The sequence below is a fragment of the Rattus rattus genome, chromosome 4 (genome assembly GCF_011064425.1).
Source record: "Rattus rattus isolate New Zealand chromosome 4, Rrattus_CSIRO_v1, whole genome shotgun sequence".
Taxonomy (NCBI): Eukaryota; Metazoa; Chordata; class Mammalia; order Rodentia; family Muridae; genus Rattus; species Rattus rattus.
In genome coordinates this window covers 83,199,368-83,217,867 of record NC_046157.1, presented here as the reverse complement: position 1 = coordinate 83,217,867, position 18,500 = coordinate 83,199,368, and the positions used below count along the sequence as shown (strand labels likewise).

Genomic DNA, 18,500 nt, shown 5'->3' with positions numbered 1-18,500 from the left:
GACCTCAGTGCCTTCCAATGATTGGCTAAGAACTTGTTCTTTAGGGAGGAAAGAAAGCGTATATCTTGCGGCGCTGCACTTCTGTGCCCGCCTCTCTACGTCATTGAGAAGCGACGGTACCCTGAATGAAACGTCACTTAAGAGCACCAGGCTCTGGGTAAAGGTAAAAGCGAGTTCTGTACGGAGGAATCTGACCATTCCATGGCCCTGTGCGCGCTGGCTAGTGCTCTGCGCTCCTTGAGCCTGGCATCCCCGGCCATTACCGCCCGGGTTCCGACTCTGCTTCCTGTTGGCCAGGTAATCCGCTTACCTGGGAAATAAGATTGTTTCCGCCTGGGGTGTCAGTGATCCCTCAAGACTAGTCGGGATCACGTGACCTTGGGTAAACTTGCCTTCATCCTTTGCTGTTTGTAAATGCTGCTCTCTCCGAAAGCTCCATTCGTCAGACGAGATACTGGCTTCCAAGTGCTTTTGCAAATCTTTACTAAACAGATTGCAGTGGTAACATAAATGTGCCAACCGCAAACCAAGCAGAATAGAGGACTGAATTAAAGGAACTCCTGAAAGTTGTGCACATTTTGCAGATGAGAACACTGGTCAACAGTCTTACACCTTCTGGGGCTTGACAGACTGACTTCAGAGCTTGCTTTTGTTTTTGCTCTCGTACTGCAAATTAAACCTAGAGCCTTGCTCATGCTGTGCACTTTTACCTCTGACCTACACGCCTCACACCAGAACCAGTGCTCTTAACCATTTTAATGTGTGGATGGGTTGTGGCTGATATTAGGGAATGTCAACCAGTGGGTCTGAAGTAGGCAATGGTGAATCACAGAAAAAAAGAAATTATTGGGGTCTGGAGAGATGGCTCAGTGGTTAAGAGCATTGACTATTCTTCCAGAGGTCCTGATTCAAATCCCAGCAACTACATGGTGGCTCACAACTAACTGTAATGGGATTCAATGCTCTCTTCTGGTGTGTCTGAGGACAACTACAGTATACTCATACAAATAAATAAATCTTTTAAAAATTATTTAAAAAAAGAAATTATTGACCTTGCTTCTCAGCATTTCTCAGACTAAGCTTGGCAAAATTTAGCAAATATATATTTGATATTCCAAACTAAACCTAACACTGGGTCTACAGCAAGTGGAAAAGCAAAGTAGTTATTTTTATTCATATTTGAAAATTCCTGAAAACGTGCAGAGGGCAAAGGTCACCGCTGCTAATGGTGGTATATGGGTGTGTGGAATTTACCAGCTCTGGAAAAATGAATTCTTCAGGCAAGGAAAGGTTTCTATTTCCAGGCAAGAACTTGAAACGAATTAGAAGTTGATGAAGGAAAAACATCTCCTCGGAGAAGTATTTCAGAGGTTTATCAAATGGTTACCAAGTAACTGGATAAACACATTACGCTGGTATTTGTGGAAGTTGAAGGGTGGAGATTTGAGGGCAGTGGTCTGAGATGCTTTGGGGAGGAAATAGCCTACTAGCCAGACTTGATCCGTGTGCTTTCTCCCTTGGTTCTCTGAAAGAGGATTTTCTTTTTAATCCCGAAATACAGAGCAATGTCCTCCTTCAGCTGCCCTCTGCCCTGGTGTTGCCCGCTCACCGCCCAGTGCATATGTCTGCGGACCGAAGCGCTAAGTTTGTGTCCTGGAAGAGTCGTACCAAGTACACAGTTAAACCAGTGAAGATGAGGAAGTCTGGCGGTCGAGACCACACAGGTGGGAGAAAGGGCCGGGAACATCGGGGGGGGGGGGGGGAAGACTGCATGAGGGCCCTGGATGTCTAAGGCAGTGTCCTGTGGCTTGTAAGATGTCCGTGAGGTGCGTTTTGCTGTGTGGTTCACTGTTGAAGCTGAAGAACAGACCACACAACCAAAGCGCCCAAAATTCATAACGGTTTAAAGTGTGTGTGAGTCCGATTTATATCCCTCCCAGTAAGTCTACTGAATTCAATAACTTGAAAACTTTTATACAATCTTAGTAATCGTACTTGTATTGAGCCATGCAAGTGTTACCTCACTGCTTCTTCAAGGATGCCCTGGCCTCCATACACCCACATGCTGTGGCTCAAATTTGGGGTCTAATAAGGCAAGCTGTCTATGGCTGAGCCACACCACTAACCCTTTGTCACTTTTCTGTGTGTGATATAATATCGAGGGAGTGCTACTGTCCAGTCTAGGCAAGGTCTGTTAATGTTGAGAGCTATTCTAACCTTAATTACAGCCTTGAACTCTCCTGACTCTAGGCCGAATCCGAGTACACGGTATTGGTGGAGGCCACAAGCAGAATTATCGAATGATTGACTTTCTCCGGTTCCGGCCAGAAAAGGGGACCGAGCCAGGACCCTTTGAGGAGAAGGTTGTGGTAGTCCGCTACGATCCTTGTAGGCAAGTTTGGGGTAGGAAGTGATGATGGTGTGGTCTGAACTGCTCTTTTGTAGCTTCTCAGAAAACATGGGCTTTGTCCGTCATCCTGAACAGGTCTGCAGACATAGCTCTGGTTGCCGGGGGCAGCCGGAAACGCTGGATCATTGCCACAGAAAACATGAAGGCAGGAGATACAATCCTGAACTCTAACCACATCGGCAGAATGGCAGTGGCTGCCCAGGAAGGGGATGCACATCCGCTTGGGGCACTGCCTGTGGGGACCCTCATCAACAATGTAGAGAGCGAGCCTGGCCGAGGAGCCCAGTATATCCGAGCTGCAGGTATGGACGCGAACGCTGCCCTCCTCCCACAGTTGGGAAGACACAGGGGTACCTGCTATCACTCCTGTGAACCCTTTAGGCCCGCATCTGTTCCAAGGACAGAAGAAAACAAACAGTAAGAGGACGAATATGTGCTTTGCTTTATCCTAAATCATAGTGTATGGTCTTCTGTGTTTCATGTGCCCCGAAGGACAAAGTAAGGGTAGCATGTGACCCAAGATCCCCACGGCAACCTCCCTCTGATTTGTGGAGGGTGGCAAAGCTATGTCTCCCTTCCCCAGGGACATGCGGTGTGCTGCTCCGGAAGGTGAATGGAACAGCCATTATCCAGCTGCCCTCGAAGAGGCAAATGCAGGTGTGTGGCCACAAATGGGAGGAGTCAGCAGAGGGGGTTTGTGGAATGCACCTCACTATCTCCCAAGTGTATGGTGCCAGGTTCCATTTGTGTGTGCTCTGGTCTTCGCTTCCTGAGTAAGCAGGCCTCCTCAGGTCGGTACCTTAATGGAATCAGAATGCCTTGTCCCCAGCCAAGCATGGTGGTACATGTCTGTAATCCCAGCATTTCAGATGAGGCAAAAGAAGCTACCTAGGCTTTTCCAGGAAAAGATAGGTGTGGGTTGAACCATCAGGTTGGAACTGGCTTTTAATCCTATCTCTCAAGAGCCAGAGGCAGGGGTGCAGAACAGTCAGGACCCTGACTCCAAAAGAAAACAAAAATAGTTTCAGGGGTGGTGTGTGTGTGTGTGTGTGTGTGTGTGTGTGTGTTTCTTCAACTTTTCATTCATTCTGTCGGACCCACATTTACATTCTAATGTTTTGTGTTTCTCCTTTCTCCATCCCTTATTGAATGTAAAAAGCCACCCAGAGTAGTGTTCCCAACACTGCCCTGCCAGGCTCTTGCTCCCACCGGTGCGTTCTTGTCTGCTTCTCTTGTCAGGTGCTGGAGTCGTGCACTGCAACTGTAGGCCGGGTTTCCAACGTTAATCATAACCAGCGGGTCATCGGCAAGGCAGGACGGAACCGCTGGCTAGGCAAGAGGCCTAACAGTGGGCTGTGGCAACGCAAGGGAGGCTGGGCCGGCCGGAAGATTCGGCCACTGCCACCCATGAAGAGTTACGTGAAGCTGCCCTCCGCTGCTGCCCAAAGCTGATTCCCCTGGACTCAAATAAAATATTCCTTGTTTTTATCTGTTACTACCTTTTCAGTTTTGGAGGGCGCGGTACAGACTGTACGAGAAATAATCAAGGATAGAGGGAAGAGAATGGAAAAAACGGATGGGGAGGGGGTTAGAAATGACCTCCATGGTCTTTTCCAGTTCTGGCTTTGGGAAATGGGAAGGCACTTCCGGCACAGGAAGGAGGACTAAGAGGAAGAGGAAAGGGCGGTGCGGAACTGGAGGGCTGCGTCGTCCAGGTGGCACTTGCTACTCCTCCCGCTGATAGCCCCGGGCCTCCAGCTTTCCGCTAAATCTGGCGGAAACGAGCGGTGGCTGATGCAGGCGGCGGAGCTTGGGAGCGCCCGAAGCCCTAGCCAGGACTAGGCTCCACCCTGCAGCAGGCAGTGCGCCGGCGCGCGCCGTGAAATCTCCTGCTGGCCACGCCCTCTGCCCGCCTGTCTCCTGCACAGGCACGCCCCCTCCTCTGCGCCTAGACCCCTTCAGGGGGCCCAGGCGGGGCCCAAACACTCGTCAGCGCAGCAGCCGCCATCGTGTGCCGCGCGTCCCTATCTCTGCAAAGGACAGGCCTCGCGCCAGGATCCCGGTGGACTTCTGAGGTGGCCAGAGCCCCGCCGCGGCCCCTGCCCCTTTTCTAGGCTTCCGATCGCCCGCGGAGCCTCTCGTCCCCTTCCCCACCATGCTTTGGGACTCTCCTTTATCGGGCCTACCTCCCCATCCTATCCCACCACGCCCGTTCCCGACCTTCTCAGGTCTTGATTCCCTCCCATCCACCAAGCCTCGCGCCGCTTATCCATCGGACCCCTGATGCACCCTTTCCCCGGCCTCGCAGCTCTGGTCATGGATGTCTCCATTCCTTCCCCTTCTCCCAGCCTGTCAGCTTTGCTGATGGCCATTTCTGTGCCCTTTCCTTTGGGCCTGACCACCCAGTGCTTCAATTTAGAGATTTCATCCCTCCTCTGACACAGTCCTGTGCCTCCACACACCCATTTTCCTAAGTTCCCTTTACTGACCCAGGATCTTGGGCTTCATTTGTAAACCCAACACTGCTCTAGACCACTGCCCTTCCCATTGTCCAGAACCAAACCCACTCAAGGCTACAAGCCTTGGAGACCTTTTAGCTCCAATATTTTGCTCTCGAATAACAAACTCCACAGTGTTCTTCTCTTCGGTCCAGGTCTCACTCGGCCTGAAGCAGGCCCAACTTTACCCCACCCAGCATAACAGCTGTTGCTGCATTTGCTCCTCCAACTCCTGGATGCCCTTGTTTTCTGACCTCCCTCTCACTCTAGCTTGCCTCTTCTCTCTTCCTTGTGTGTCTCAGGTGCCAGGATGGTGGGGGAGCTCCGCTACAGGGAATTCAGGGTGCCCCTGGGGCCTGGCTTACACGCATATCCGGATGAATTGATCCGCCAACGGGTTGGCCATAACGGGCACCCTGAGTATCAGATCCGCTGGCTCATCCTCAGGCGCGGAGATGATGGGGACCCTAGTCAAGTGGACTGCAAGGCTGAGCATATCCTGCTATGGATGACTGACGATGAGATCTATGCCAACTGCCACAAGATGCTGGGGGAGGATGGCCAAGTCATCAGACCTTCCCAGGAGTCTGCAGAGGCTGGAGCCCTCGATAAATCTGTGCTGGGGGAGATGGAAACGGACGTGAAGTCCTTGATTCAGAGGGCCCTTCGGCAGCTGGAGGAGTGTGTGGGCGCTGTTCCTCCTGCCCCGCTCCTTCACACGGTCCATGTACTCAGTGCCTATGCCAGCATTGAACCCCTCACGGGCGTCTTCAAAGATCGCAGAGTTCTGGACTTGGTCATGCACATGTTGAGCAGTCCTGATTATCAGATCCGCTGGAGCGCAGGCCGGATGATACAAGCTCTGTCCTCCCATGATGCTGGTGAGGGGCAGGTTGGGGAGGAAGGGAGAACAGGAGAGGGTCTGGGTCGGCTCAGGGATTCAGAGGACACTGTGACAGGACCTTCTGACCGCATCAGTACGTAATGGTTCTGTTGTCATTCACTTTTAAGTTGGAAGAAAAAAGAGGGGGCGGGGGTAGTGGGGGGAATGTTTGTTGGGGGGTGGGGGAGATTGAATAAGCAAGAACATATTAATCCATTAGCTTTTATGCAAAAGAAGAGCTTAGACTGTTGCAGAATGTGTGTGTGTGTGTGTGTGTGTGTGTGTGTGTGTGTGTGTGTGTGTGTCTGGATGTGTGTGTGATAGTAAACTTTGGCTCTTGAAGCAAATCAACAAAATATGTCATTCCCAATGAGTTCTGGCAAAGGATTGGTAGTAAGTAGAAAGCTAGGAGAGATGCCTGAAAGATTGAGCTTAGGGAGTTGTTTCTGATTGGAGGTATGGGTTTCAGGAACCCGGACCCAGATCCTTCTGTCACTGAGCCAACAAGAGGCCATCGAAAAGCACCTGGATTTTGACAGCCGCTGCGCCCTGCTTGCACTGTTTGCCCAGGCTACTCTCACAGAGCACCCGATGTCCTTCGAGGGCGTTCAGCTGCCACAGGTATTTTGGGAATATGGGGTAGTGGGAGCTGAGGATTTGCCACAGAGGATACTCCAGAAAGAGGGCAGAAGATGAGATGAGACGGGTGAGGGTCACAGGTATATTCTACAGGTCCCAGGGCGGCTGCTCTTCTCCCTGGTGAAACGCTACCTACATGTCACCTTCCTCCTGGATCGGCTGAACGGCAACGCAGAGGATCAAGATGTCCAGAACAACTTTATTCCGGAGGAGTTGAATGCTGGGAGGGGCCGGCTGGAACTGGAATTCAGTATGGCCATGGGCACTCTGATCTCCGAGTTGGTGCAAGCCATGCGCTGGGACTGGGCCTCAAGCAGATCAGAGAGCTCCTCTCCCATTTTCCAGCCTCCGCCAACAGAGTTCTTCCGCCCCCGTGCCCAGCGTTTCAGGAGGTCAAGACGGTTTCGCCCGCGCACCGCATTTGCGAGTGTCAATACCTATGCCTTATATGTGCGGGATACGCTACGGCCCGGGATGCGAGTACGGATGCTGGAGGATTTCGAGGAGATCAGTGCTAGGGACGAAGGCCAGTTCCGACAGAGCAACGACGGCATGCCGCCGGTACAGGTAAAGGCTGTACAGTAGTGAGACCCTGAAATTCTATTCTGGGTAAGGCATGCATGCCTGGGTGTTCTGTACTAGGGACTCAGTTAAGATCCAAAGGGCAGGGGTTGGGGATTTAGCTCAGTGGTAGAGCGCTTGCCTAGGAAGCGCAAGGCTCTGGGTTTGGTCCCCAGCTCCGAAAAAAAAGAAAAGAAAAGAAAAAAAAAAGATCCAAAGGGCAAAGACATCAAGAGTTGAAAGGACATGGAACCCTTGGGATATGTGAGTAAAGGAAGTTCGGACCCAAGAAGAAACCGATAGATCGGAATTCGGTGATGGCTGTTTAAGGCCAGATGGAAGCATTGAATATCAAAGACAGAGAAGATCCAGGCATGGTAGCCATGTTTGTAATCTCAGAACTCGGGAGGTAGAGAGAGACAGGAAGATGGGAGTTTAAGGCCAGCCGTGACCACATAGCAATGTTGAGGCCAGTCTGGGACCCCCGTCTGAAAGAGAGTAAAAACAGAACTAGAATAAAGGAAGTAGAGGCCATTGCTGAAGAGAGGGTGGGGCTGTCTGTATATACAGTGTCGTCTATGCATTCTATATATTCTATAGCCAGTGTGTTGCTATTTGGTCACCTTATAGACCATGAGCCCCAGCGTTGGGCCTCAGCTGACTAATAGCAAATCCTCTTCTCCTTCCCTCTTCCCCCACTCCAATCCTCCAGGTGTTGTGGGATTCGACAGGCCATACCTACTGGGTACACTGGCACATGCTTGAGATCTTGGGCTTTGAGGAAGACATTGAGGATGTGGTTGACATTGATGACCAGGGGGCAGTGGTCCATGGAGGACTGGGTGTAGGTGAGCTCGGGGAGGGGTTGGCTCTGAGGCGAGAAGCAGAGGCCTACCTGGGCAGGCAGTGACTTGGCTGTTGCCACACCCCGTTTTCACAGCCCCGCCATTCCAGCACTGGAAGCCCATAGCTCAGCTCTTTGCCGAGCCTTACGTGGTGCCCGAGGAGGAAGACAGGGAAGAGAGAGAGCACTTGACCCAGGCCGAGTGGTGGGAGCTCTTCTTCTTCATCAAGAAGTTAAACGCAGAGGAACGGCAGCACGTGGTGGAGCTCCTTCAGGAGTTCCTGGAGGGGGAGGTAGGCACTCCTCAGGGGCGCCCCCTACAGGTCTGGACTGGAACATTTGCAAAGCTCCGGAGGGGACATGGAGGTCAGATAGCATCAGGGGCCCACAGTGGAGGAGTCTGGAATGTTCAAAGATGCAAGTGTTGGTGGGCTGCCAGCTACCAGAGGTTCAGAATGGTAGATGTGTGTGTGGAGATTCCCCATTCCCCCCAGAGGACCTCTCACCATCTGCTCGTTCAGCTGCTACGTGCTGACTTTCTTCCCACAGCATGTTCTGGACTTTGAGATCCTGCCCGAGCTGACTGTACCTGTTGAGTTGGCTCAGGACCTGATGCTGTCTCTGCCTCAACAACTTGATGACAGCGCTCTGAGGGACCTGTTCAACTGCTATGTGTACCGGAAGTACGGCCCCGAAGTCCTGGTAGGGCAGCGAAACCGCCCGTTTGTGCTAGATGACCAGCTTAACCTATTCCGGATCGCAACGGACTCTGAAGATGAGGCTGGCGCTGAAGGTGAGTGAGTGTCCCGCAGACAGCAGCAGAGACACCTGCCTTTGGGAGAGTGTCGTCACAGGGGGGGTCTCCTCTAACAGTGTGCCGTCCTGTCTGAAAGAGATACCCTACCCACAGTCCCAGAAACTTTATATGCGCGTGCACGTGAGTGCGTGTGTGCGCGCGCGCATGCGTTCCTGTGTGTCTAGACCCGAAGACAATTACAGATGTCGTTCCTCAGCTGTCATTTATCTTTTATTTAAATTGATTTTATTTTAGCTGAGTGTGGTGGCCCACACAGATATCTGAGTTTGAAGCCAGCCTGCTCTACAGAGCAAATTCCAGGACAGCCAGGGCTACACAGAAACCCTGTCTCAAAAGTACCAAGCCAAAAAAAAAAAAAAATTTTTTTTTTTATTTTATTTTATTCGTATGGGTGTTGTGCGTCTGTGTATTACGTGCATGCAGTGCCCACAGAGGCCAGAAGAGGGCGTCGGCTCTCCTGGAGTTGAGGTTCTAATTAGTTGTGAGCTGCCAAATGGATGCTGGCAATTGAACCTGGATCCTCTGGAAAAACAAGTGTTCTTAACTTTGACCCATTTCTCTAGACCCATCTGCCACACTTTTTTCTTCCTTCTTTCTTTTCCTCTATCTCTTTTTTTCTTTTCTTCTTCTTCTCTTCTTTTTTTTTTTTTTTTTTTTGGGGGGGGCAAGGTCTCCTGCTGCCCTGGTTCTTGCTAGCTGTCTCCACCATATGTATGAACCACAGGCATGAACCACTGTGTTATTGTTTCTAGAAGATTTTATTTCTAATTATGTGTCTGTGTGTGGGTTCGTGCATGTGAATGCAGATACCCCAAGTAGGCCAGTGAGACTGTCAGATGGCTGGAGCTGGAGTTGCAGGGGGTCACGAGCTGCCTGACACAGGTACTGCCAATTCTTACCGCACTCTTGTTCCTCCAGCCCAAGATCCCCCGTCTCAGAGTGCCAGCCCTGCCCTGCGGCAACTGGTGGAGGGCTTGGGCCCATCTGGGAAGCTCCTTGTGGACCTGGAGCGAGCCCTCAGCTCTGAGGCTCCCCAGGAAAATGAGGTCAAGCCATGCCTGCTGCAGCTGCAGGAGGAGCCCCAGCCCTTCCTCACACTCATGCGGAGTCTGGACACTCCAGCCAGCAACAAGGCCCTGCACCTGACTGCGCTGAGGTGGGAGAGCAGTGAGGGGCAGGGCTGGGCACAGGAAGGCCTCACACCAACCCGATTATCTCTCTACCTTCCCATTTCTGTCTCTCCCCCTAGAATCTTGATGCAGCTGGTGAACTTCCCTGAGGCACTGCTGCTTCCCTGGCATGAAGCCATGGATGCCTGTATGACCTGCCTTCGGTCCCCCAATACTGACCGAGAGGTAGCCCTGTCCCACTCTGGGGAGATGCTGGGCGGTTGGGAGGACACCAGTGAGGCAGACCCCCGGGGGAGGCTTGGAGGATGCGACAGAATCTTTGTGTTCTTGCCTTTAAAATGAAATCTTATGTTTTTTAAATAGGTAATACATTCAGAAAAGTTCACAAGTCAAAATGGCACAAGGTAGTCCTTGAGAATTCTAGCTCTTACCTGATTCTCATTGTCTGAGTGTCCTTGCTGGTAACCCACTGTATTAATCTATAGTCTGTCCCCTGCTTCCTTAAGCGTATAGAAACGAGCTCGGCGGGCTTCAGCCAGGCCTTCAGGAGGAAGGGGAGCGGCCTCGCTGCTCTTGTAGAGGACCCAGATTTAGTTCTCAGCACCCACCGGACAGCTTGCAACCATCTGTAACTCCAGTTCTAGGGAGGAAGTAGATACTGCCTTCTAGTCACACGCACACACGGTGTAATGGCAGGCAAATACTCTCACGTAAGATTTAAATAACTTTACAAAATCTTTTCAGAGAGGGAGTAAGGGAGCAGACTTTTCTATAAGAGGTCCTGGGTACAGGAGGCCTCAGAAGGGTCAAAGGTCATGGTGTTAATGAGTATTTCAAGTCGAGGCCTTCAGTTGCCAAGCTAGACCAGAGAGACGCTCAGGCCTTCTCTTCCCTTCTAGCCCTCATTAAGTGTTGCGGCTGGGGGCCTACACATCTCAACACCAATCCTGCAGCTGGCTCCTGGGAGCCACAGCTGAGTCCAAGAACTGAGGATTCTCTACCTGTTCCCCACATACTCGGTGGCTAAGAGCTCCAGGGGGCAAGCAGGCTCTTCCCATAGGTTTGACCTTGTCTCTCTAACTGCACCTGGTTTTTATATTACTTCCACACACTGCCTTGCTCGGCTCCCAGCACAGAGTGGGCATGAATCACCACAGCTATCCATGTAGCCGAGGCTTGCCCCTTTCTTCACTGTCCCCTTGATTGACATCCCCGCTCAGGTGCTCCAGGAACTAATCTTTTTCCTACACCGCCTGACCTCCACGAGCCGGGACTATGCAGTGATCCTAAACCAGCTAGGAGCCCGGGACGCCATCTCCAAGGTCCTGGAAAAGCACCGAGGGAAACTGGAGTTGGCTCAGGAGCTGCGGGACATGGTGTTCAAGTGTGAGAAGCACGCTCACCTCTACCGGAAACTCACCACGAATATTCTGGGCGGTTGCATCCAGGTCAGGAGGAAGGGCAGGAGGAAGTGGAGGTTCTGAGCTACCTAAGAACATGGATTCTGAGCAGTGGCAGGGCTTGGGTGTTGGCTCGAGTGAGCCTGGAGGTGTGTGTTCCCTTAGTGTTTGACCTTTCCTCTGTGTGTGTTTGCTTGAGCCTTGTGTCTCTCCTTTCTCTGATGTTCCGGCTCCAGATGGTGCTGGGCCAGATTGAAGACCACAGACGAACCCACCGGCCCATCCAAATCCCGTTCTTTGATGTGTTTCTCAGATATCTGTGCCAGGGTTAGTGTCTGTCCCCGATCTGTTTCATTTACCATCACCCATTGTCCCCTTTGTGCTTACCTGGCTGTGACCTTTACCCCTTCCCGCTCTCCCCCCAGGCTCCAGTGCGGAAGTGAAGAAAAACAAGTACTGGGAGAAGGTGGAGGTGTCCTCCAACCCACACCGGGCCAGCAGGCTGACGGACCGCAATGCCAAGACCTACTGGGAGTCGAATGGCACTGCCGGCTCCCACTTCATCACCGTGCACATGCGCCCGGGTGTCCTCATCAGGTAATGCGCTCCCACGTGCACGCGTGGGTGGCCCTGTGTTTGTCCTGCCGGAGTCACCTGGGCTCTTGAGTGTGGACATGACATGGGGGTCCCAGTTCCCATTGGTTCTTCCTCCCCGCTCCCAGGCAGCTAACTCTACTGGTGGCTGGTGAGGACTCAAGCTACATGCCAGCCTGGGTGGTGGTGTGCGGGGGCGACAGCATCGGCTCTGTTAATACAGAACTCAATGCGGTAGGGACCCCTATGCCCCGGCCCATCCCTGGTAGCCTCTCTCTTCCCTTCTGAGTCTAAACTCTCAAGCCCTACATGCAATGAGTCACACATAAACTAGTCTATTATCCTTGCACCTGTGTGACGAGAGGCACTAAAGCCTCTGTCAGGAGCCCTGTGTGTCCCTGGGGCGGAGGACAGAGGGATTTGCAGAAGGGCTGATGTGACTGTTAATAGTCCTGTCTACGCAGAAGGAGGTGACAGCCCTCTCTGCCCCTCACCAGGTGAACGTGATGCCGCATGCCAGCCGGGTAATCCTTCTGGAGAATTTAACCCGATTCTGGCCCATCGTCCAGATTCGCATAAAGCGCTGTCAGCAGGTGGGCTGTGACGAATGGCTCCTGGTACAGGTCTCTGAGCCCCCAACAGGACGACGAAACCCAGATGTCTGTCACCCAAACTACCCCATGGCAGCCCTGATCCTGATGATGCCTTTAGAATTTTAGATGAGCTGGGGTCTGGGGTGGCTCAAGGGGTGAAGCCTATGCTACAGGTCTCGTGTCTAACAGGGCGGCATTAACACTCGCATCCGGGGCCTGGAGGTCCTGGGCCCCAAGCCCACCTTCTGGCCAGTGTTCCGAGAGCAGCTGTGCCGGCACACGCGCCTCTTCTACATGGTTCGTGCACAAGCGTGGAGCCAGGACATAGCCGAGGATCGCCGGAGCCTGCTACACCTGAGTTCTAGGTGTGTAAGAGCTTGCATGTGTGTCTGTGTGGAAGGCCAGGTTCGGTAAAGGAATTATGGGTGGGTCCTTAGGAGGCCAGGAGACAGGTCTGTCCTAGGGCTTGGGGACAGTCAAAGCGTTCTGAGGTGTGGGGATGACGGGAAGAAAAGACAGATTTTCTCTGAGTGCGGGAGGGAGGCGTCCTGCGAGTCCTGGGCTCTTCTGAAATACTGCCCCGGGTGCTGGCTGCATGCAGAGTGATAGAAGCCATAGGGCCTGAACTCTTCCTTCTCCTCCCCAGACTGAACGGGGCTCTGCGGCAGGAGCAGAATTTTGCAGATCGCTTCCTTCCTGATGAGGAGGCTGCACTAGCACTGAGCAAGACCTGCTGGGAGGCACTGGTCAGCCCCCTGGTGCAGAACATCACCTCTCCCGGTAACCACCCACGCCTCAGCCCGCTCCTCAGTGTTCCTGAGCTACAAACGCCTGGGTTCTGCTCTTTGCCTGCATCCCCACATCTTCCGGGCCGCACTGCTCCTCTCCCTGGGTCCTTGTGTGTGTGTGTGTGTGGTTGGTCTCTCGCTGTCCCTTGTGAGCTCAACCGCTCTGCTTCCCCAGAGACCAGCCGTCCTTAGGTTTGTCACTCTCAACCTCCAGATGAGGACAGCACCAGTTCCTTAGGCTGGCTGCTGAATCAGTACCTGGAGTGCAGGGAGGCTGCCTACAATCCCCAGAGCCGGGCCGCAGCTTTCTCCTCCCGGGTTCGCCGCCTCACCCACCTCCTGGTCCACGTGGAGCCCTGTGAGGCGGCACCTCCGGTGGTGGCCATTTCCCAATCCAGTGAGTACTGACGACTCCAACAGGAGCGATACTCGGCGCGTGAGTTCCCAAAGCCAGCCATCACAGCGTGCTGGCCAAGGTCTTCAGGGCTCGTCCTTGGGAACCTGAGGGGCTGTGGTCCGTGCCTCTGACACACGCCTCTCTCCACAGAGGGCAGAAATAGAAGTCATGACTGGAGCTCCTTGACCACCCGCGGCCTTCCAAGCAGCATCATGAGGAACTTGACCCGCTGCTGGCGGTCTGTGGTGGAGGAGCAGGTGAGTAGCCACCGGTGTGGAGTTAGGGGTGGGACCCTGGTGGCACTGCCGCCTCTTCATGCTCCATCCCCTTCCTTCCAGGTGAACAAGTTTCTCACCTCGTCCTGGAAAGACGACGATTTCGTACCCCGCTACTGCGAGCGTTACTACATCCTGCAGAAGTCGAGCTCTGAGCTGTTCGGGCCCCGAGCCGCCTTTTTGCTAGCGATGCGGAATGGCTGTGCTGATGCCTTGCTGAGGCTCCCTTTCCTCAGGGCTGCCCATGTACGTTCCTTCCCGTACCTCACCTGGCCCTCTCCCTGTAACCTCTCCCCTGCCTCCCCAGAGTGGACCACCTCTGTCTCTCTGCTGTGGTGAGCAGGTCCTTTGGATATGACCATAGATTGAAGCCTAGGAAAAGAATCACTACGTGCACTAGACAGACAGACAGACAGACAGACAGACAGACAGACAGTCTCAGCATCTATCTCTGGTTGGCCTCTTGGCCTTGAACTTAACGTTCCACCTGCCTGTTTCCCAAGTGCCAGAATTAAAGGTTTTGAGGTGCCATGCCCAGCTTCTTTCAAAGGCAGGGTCTCACATAGCCCAGGCTAGTCTTTTTTTTTTTTTTTTTTTGAGCTGGGGACCCAACCCAGGGCCTTGCGCTTCCTAGGCAAGCGCCTACCACTGAGCTAAATCCCCAACCCCAACCCAGGCTAGTCTTAAACACACTATGTAGCCCAAGAATGACTGAACTTCTGACTCTGCCTCTGTTTCCAGAGCGCTGGCATTTCAGGCCTGTACCACTCATTACCCCCGTTTATGTGGTGGTAGGGATCCCAGGACTTAGCAAGCACTCTAGCTATACTCTCTGCCCTGCCCTCCTAATTCCTGATCCTTCTGCCTCCGCCTCTCAATGCTAGGGTCATAGACGTGTGCCACCATGCCCAGTTGATTTATTCATTTTTGAGTTATTTGATTTGTAGACATAGCTTGCCGGGGGCGGGGAACTGGTTCATTTTTTTCAGTTGTTAATGAAACTGTTAATTTTCACAACTGTTAATGCGGCTGCAGCTGTAGTTCTGTGGTAACGTGTGTGCTTCTTAGTCTTGATTCCTTCCCCAGTACCTCCTGAAGAGAGTGGTGAAGAAGGCTGACCAGTGGGTGACGGTGATGGTCATCCCTGCTTTCTCTGCCTGTCCCCGTTCTCTTCACTGGCCCGCTCACCCACCCTCCCCGCTCTCTTGGCTGGCCCACTCACCCATATTCTCTCATGTTCTCCTCAGGCGCTGGCCCGCTCACCCATGTTCTCTCATGCTCTCCCAGGTGAGTGAGCAGTTTGCTCGGCACATTGACCAGAGGATCCAAGGCAGCCGGATGGGCGGAGCCCGGGGAATGGAGATGCTGGCACAGTTGCAGCGATGCCTGGAGTCTGTCCTGATTTTATCTCCCCTGGAGATAGCCACCACCTTTGAGCATTACTACCAGTGAGTTTAGATCTGATCTTCCGCCTCTATTGAGTAGGGCACGGGGCAGGCAGGCAGGCTGACTGGCAGGCTGGCTGTTTTGGGGCAGGGCTGGCTCACATGGCCTGCGTCTGATATCCAGGCAGGCCAGAGTGAGAACCTGGGCCATGCTGGCCACACTGAGACCTGGGCTGGTTGTGTTTGCTGCAGACACTACATGGCTGACCGTCTCCTGAGCGTAGGCTCCAGTTGGCTGGAGGGGGCCGTGCTGGAGCAGATCGGTCCCTGTTTCCCCGGCCGCCTCCCCCAGCAGATGCTGCAGACCCTGAACATCTCAGAGGAGCTGCAGCGTCGGTTCCATGTTTACCAGCTCCAGCAGCTCGACCAGGAGCTCCTGAAGCTGGAAGACACAGAAAAGAAGATCCAGGTGGGTTCTGGGGAAGGGATGAGCAGGGAGCGCGTAGGAGGCCTTCAGCATCTGTGAGCTTGGTTCCCTTCCAGGTGGCCCATGAGGACAGTGGCAAGGAACACAAGAGCAAGAAGGAAGACGCTGCTGGAGAGACAGCAGCTGTGGCCATGGCAGACGAGGAGGAGGAAGAAGGGAAGAAAGAGGAGGGAGAGGAGGAGGAAGGGGAGGGGGAGGAGGAGCTAGAGGAGGAGGAAGAGCGCTATCATGAAGGGACAATGCCGGAAGTGTGCGTGCTTGTCCTGTCCCCACGTTTCTGGCCTGTCGCCTCCGTGTGCCATGTGCTCAACCCCACGACATGCCTGCCCTCGTACCTGAGGGGGACCATCAACCACTACTCCAGCTTCTACAGCAAGAGTAAGCACCTGGAGCAGGCGCGGGTGGGGACAGGTGGATCACTAGGAAAGGAGCCTAAAGTCGGGGTAGATGCTGAGGTTAGAAACCTGGACGGCTCAAACACGCCATCTCAGCCTGCCCTTGTTCAGGAGGCACAGGATACAGGAAATAAGATTCCCTTCGGGGGACAGAATGGCTGTGTGGGAAAGTGGAGGAGCTTTAAGTTTTAGCTGGAAGTGGGGCTGCTGTTGGAGTTCAGACCCCAGGAATCTCTTAGGAATTGGGAGGATAGAGGCAGACTTCTAAGAGAGGCCATAGGCGTTTAGGGGTGGGTGTGTGGCCAGGTGTGGTCGAATACACCATTAATCTCAGAACTCCAGAGGCAGGCACTTGGATCTTTAAGAGTTTTGGGTCTAGCCTGGTCTGCACAGTGAATTGTAGATTAGCCGGTGTTACATAGAGAGACCCTCTCCGAAAACAGAAAGAGTGAGTGTGAGTCTCCTTCCTGATTAGTCACATTTAGTCTCAAAAGTGTTCACTGGACATCAGATCCTAGACAAGACAAGAGCAGGTGAAGTGAGGAGCCCCCTCAGGAGTCCCCAGACAAGCAGGGAGGCAAGTCTTCCTGGCTCGGGAATTTTGTCTCTGCATAACTCAGGGCATGGCTGCAGCCTGCTTGCCCCAGACTGACTCCTTGACACGCAAGGCTTTTAGGGAAGCTGAGATCAGAAGCCAGAGTACCTGGAGCTGTACACTGCAGAGATCAAGGCAAAGCCTCCCTGACAGAGCGTGCCCCTCCCTCCCCTTTCTCCCATGCCCTCACCCGTCATCTCTCCAGGTCAGAGCCACTCTGGCTTAGAGAAGGAGTCACCCAGGCGACTGCAGTGGACGTGGCAGGGCCGGGCAGAAGTGCAGTTTGGCGATCAGATTCTACATGTGTCCACAGTACAGATGTGGCTGCTGCTGCATCTCAACCATCTAAAGGTGGCCTGCCCCTCCTCTGCCTGTTCCTTAATAGTCACTGTCACTGTCTTCTGTTCTCTGGCCTCCGTCCTCCCCAGCTCATCCCTGGGGAGGGCCGCCGGGGAGGACTTAAACGCTTTGTATCTCTTCTAAGGCGGTGTCTGTTGAGAGCCTGCAGGCTCTCTCAGAGCTCCCTCCGGAAGTGCTTAACAAGGCAATCGGGCCTCTCACCTCCTCACGAGGTCCCTTAGACCTTCAGGAGCAGAAGAACATACCAGGAGGTATGCACTCAGGGCCCAAGAAGACTGCTGTGACAGGTACGAGCTTCTCTGGGCCTTTCCAGGCAAGTGACCAATGTTCATTTCAGGAGTGCTCAAGATTCGAGATGATAGTGAGGAACCCAGGCCGAGGAGGGGCAACGTGTGGCTAATCCCACCTCAGACATACCTGAAGGCTGAGGATGAGGAGGGCCGGAATCTGGAGAAGAGAAGGAACCTTCTAAACTGCCTTGTTGTCCGAATCCTCAAGGCTCATGGGGATGAAGGCTTGCACATTGATCAGCTCGTCCATCTGGTAAGCAGTGGCAGGCATGACATGGGGGTGATGCCCATAGGCGGGGCTGGGTGGGCTTATTTGAATGACCTGACTCAGTGTAGCCTCTCCGTGTGTGACGCATGTGGTTGGGCCACACTTGCTGTGCTAGGGACTTCCAGTGTGACTAGCACAGAAGACAGAGCTTGGTAAGCTCAGTGGTTCTGACCTGTCCTTTCCTTCTGCTCTTGGTATCAGGTGCTAGAAGCTTGGGAGAAGGGGCCATGTCCTCCTCGGGGTCTGGTCAGCAGCCTTGGCAGGGGAGCAGCGTGCAGGAGCTCTGACGTCCTCTCCTGTATCCTGCACCTCCTGGGCAAGGGCACACTGAGACGCCATGACGACCGGCCACAGATGCTGTTCTATGCAGTCCCTATAACTGTGATGGAGCCCCACACGGAGTCCCTGAACCCTGGCTCGTCAGGCCCCAATCCACCCCTCACCTTCCACACCCTGCAGATTCGATCCCGGGGTGTGCCTTATGCTTCTTGCACTGGCACCCAGACCTTCTCCACTTTCCGGTAGCCCCGGATATGGGGTCTGGGGTAGGTGAGGCTGGGGCTTTCTACAGAAAATAAAACATGGGAATTTGAAGCTAAGACCTGTATGGGACTACTAGGGATTGGTGAATTGGGTACACCAATTGATGGGGAAGGAGGCCTCTGGCATGGAGGCAGTCTCCTGACACATCAGGAATCTTGTCAAGGTCTGGGCAGGTGGGTTAGAGAGCAAAGGTACAGCAGGTGTGTCCAGGCAGTGGACTCAACAGCCCAGACTCGCTCTCAGTCCCTCCTCGGAGGGTGTGGTCAGGACGCTGACAGGGCAGGCGGAACACTTGGACATGTGACAATTTGGACAGGTTATCAAACAGGGCATCGTTTCCCTCATCTG

General features: G+C 53.5%; 2 protein-coding genes across 2 annotated transcripts; both read left to right on the top strand.

Moving 5' to 3' along the window:
• The first annotated feature begins 124 nt into the window (after window positions 1-124).
• Window positions 125-3,905, top strand: Mrpl2 (mitochondrial ribosomal protein L2). Its single transcript, XM_032900622.1, has 6 exons — window positions 125-297; window positions 1,562-1,724; window positions 2,251-2,392; window positions 2,486-2,712; window positions 2,994-3,067; window positions 3,650-3,905. The coding sequence occupies exons 1-6, from the start codon at window positions 202-204 to the stop codon at window positions 3,860-3,862; spliced, it is 915 nt and encodes a 304-aa protein (XP_032756513.1). The 5' UTR covers window positions 125-201; the 3' UTR covers window positions 3,863-3,905.
• A 403-nt stretch (window positions 3,906-4,308) lies between these two features.
• Cul7 (cullin 7) lies at window positions 4,309-18,208 on the top strand. The gene is made up of 26 exons (XM_032900620.1): window positions 4,309-4,485; window positions 5,211-5,789; window positions 6,261-6,412; window positions 6,524-6,997; window positions 7,704-7,839; window positions 7,932-8,128; window positions 8,385-8,628; window positions 9,571-9,808; window positions 9,902-10,007; window positions 11,003-11,230; window positions 11,419-11,509; window positions 11,608-11,779; window positions 11,905-12,010; window positions 12,274-12,369; window positions 12,559-12,734; window positions 13,016-13,149; window positions 13,372-13,554; window positions 13,705-13,811; window positions 13,893-14,075; window positions 15,117-15,277; window positions 15,467-15,683; window positions 15,758-16,079; window positions 16,897-17,042; window positions 17,176-17,302; window positions 17,389-17,594; window positions 17,811-18,208. Exons 2-26 carry the CDS (start codon window positions 5,219-5,221, stop codon window positions 18,132-18,134), a joined length of 5,097 nt encoding a protein of 1,698 aa, XP_032756511.1. The 5' UTR covers window positions 4,309-4,485; window positions 5,211-5,218; the 3' UTR covers window positions 18,135-18,208.
• Window positions 18,209-18,500: the final 292 nt, after the last annotated feature.

What these genes read in the sequence shown, in the direction of transcription:
- Mrpl2 (XM_032900622.1), top strand. Translation starts at nt 202, where the DNA reads ATGGCCCTGTGCGCGCTGGCTAGTGCTCTGCGCTCCTTGAGCCTGGCA. An exon ending in CTCTGCTTCCTGTTGGCCAG is followed by an intron (nt 298 to 1,561) that starts GTAATCCGCTTA and finishes CCCGAAATACAG; the next exon opens with AGCAATGTCCTCCTTCAGCT. An exon ending in CCTCGAAGAGGCAAATGCAG is followed by an intron (nt 3,068 to 3,649) that starts GTGTGTGGCCAC and finishes TTCTCTTGTCAG; the next exon opens with GTGCTGGAGTCGTGCACTGC.
- Cul7 (XM_032900620.1), top strand. Translation starts at nt 5,219, where the DNA reads ATGGTGGGGGAGCTCCGCTACAGGGAATTCAGGGTGCCCCTGGGGCCT. An exon ending in CTGCTACACCTGAGTTCTAG is followed by an intron (nt 12,735 to 13,015) that starts GTGTGTAAGAGC and finishes TCTCCTCCCCAG; the next exon opens with ACTGAACGGGGCTCTGCGGC. An exon ending in GGTGGCCATTTCCCAATCCA is followed by an intron (nt 13,555 to 13,704) that starts GTGAGTACTGAC and finishes CTCTCTCCACAG; the next exon opens with AGGGCAGAAATAGAAGTCAT.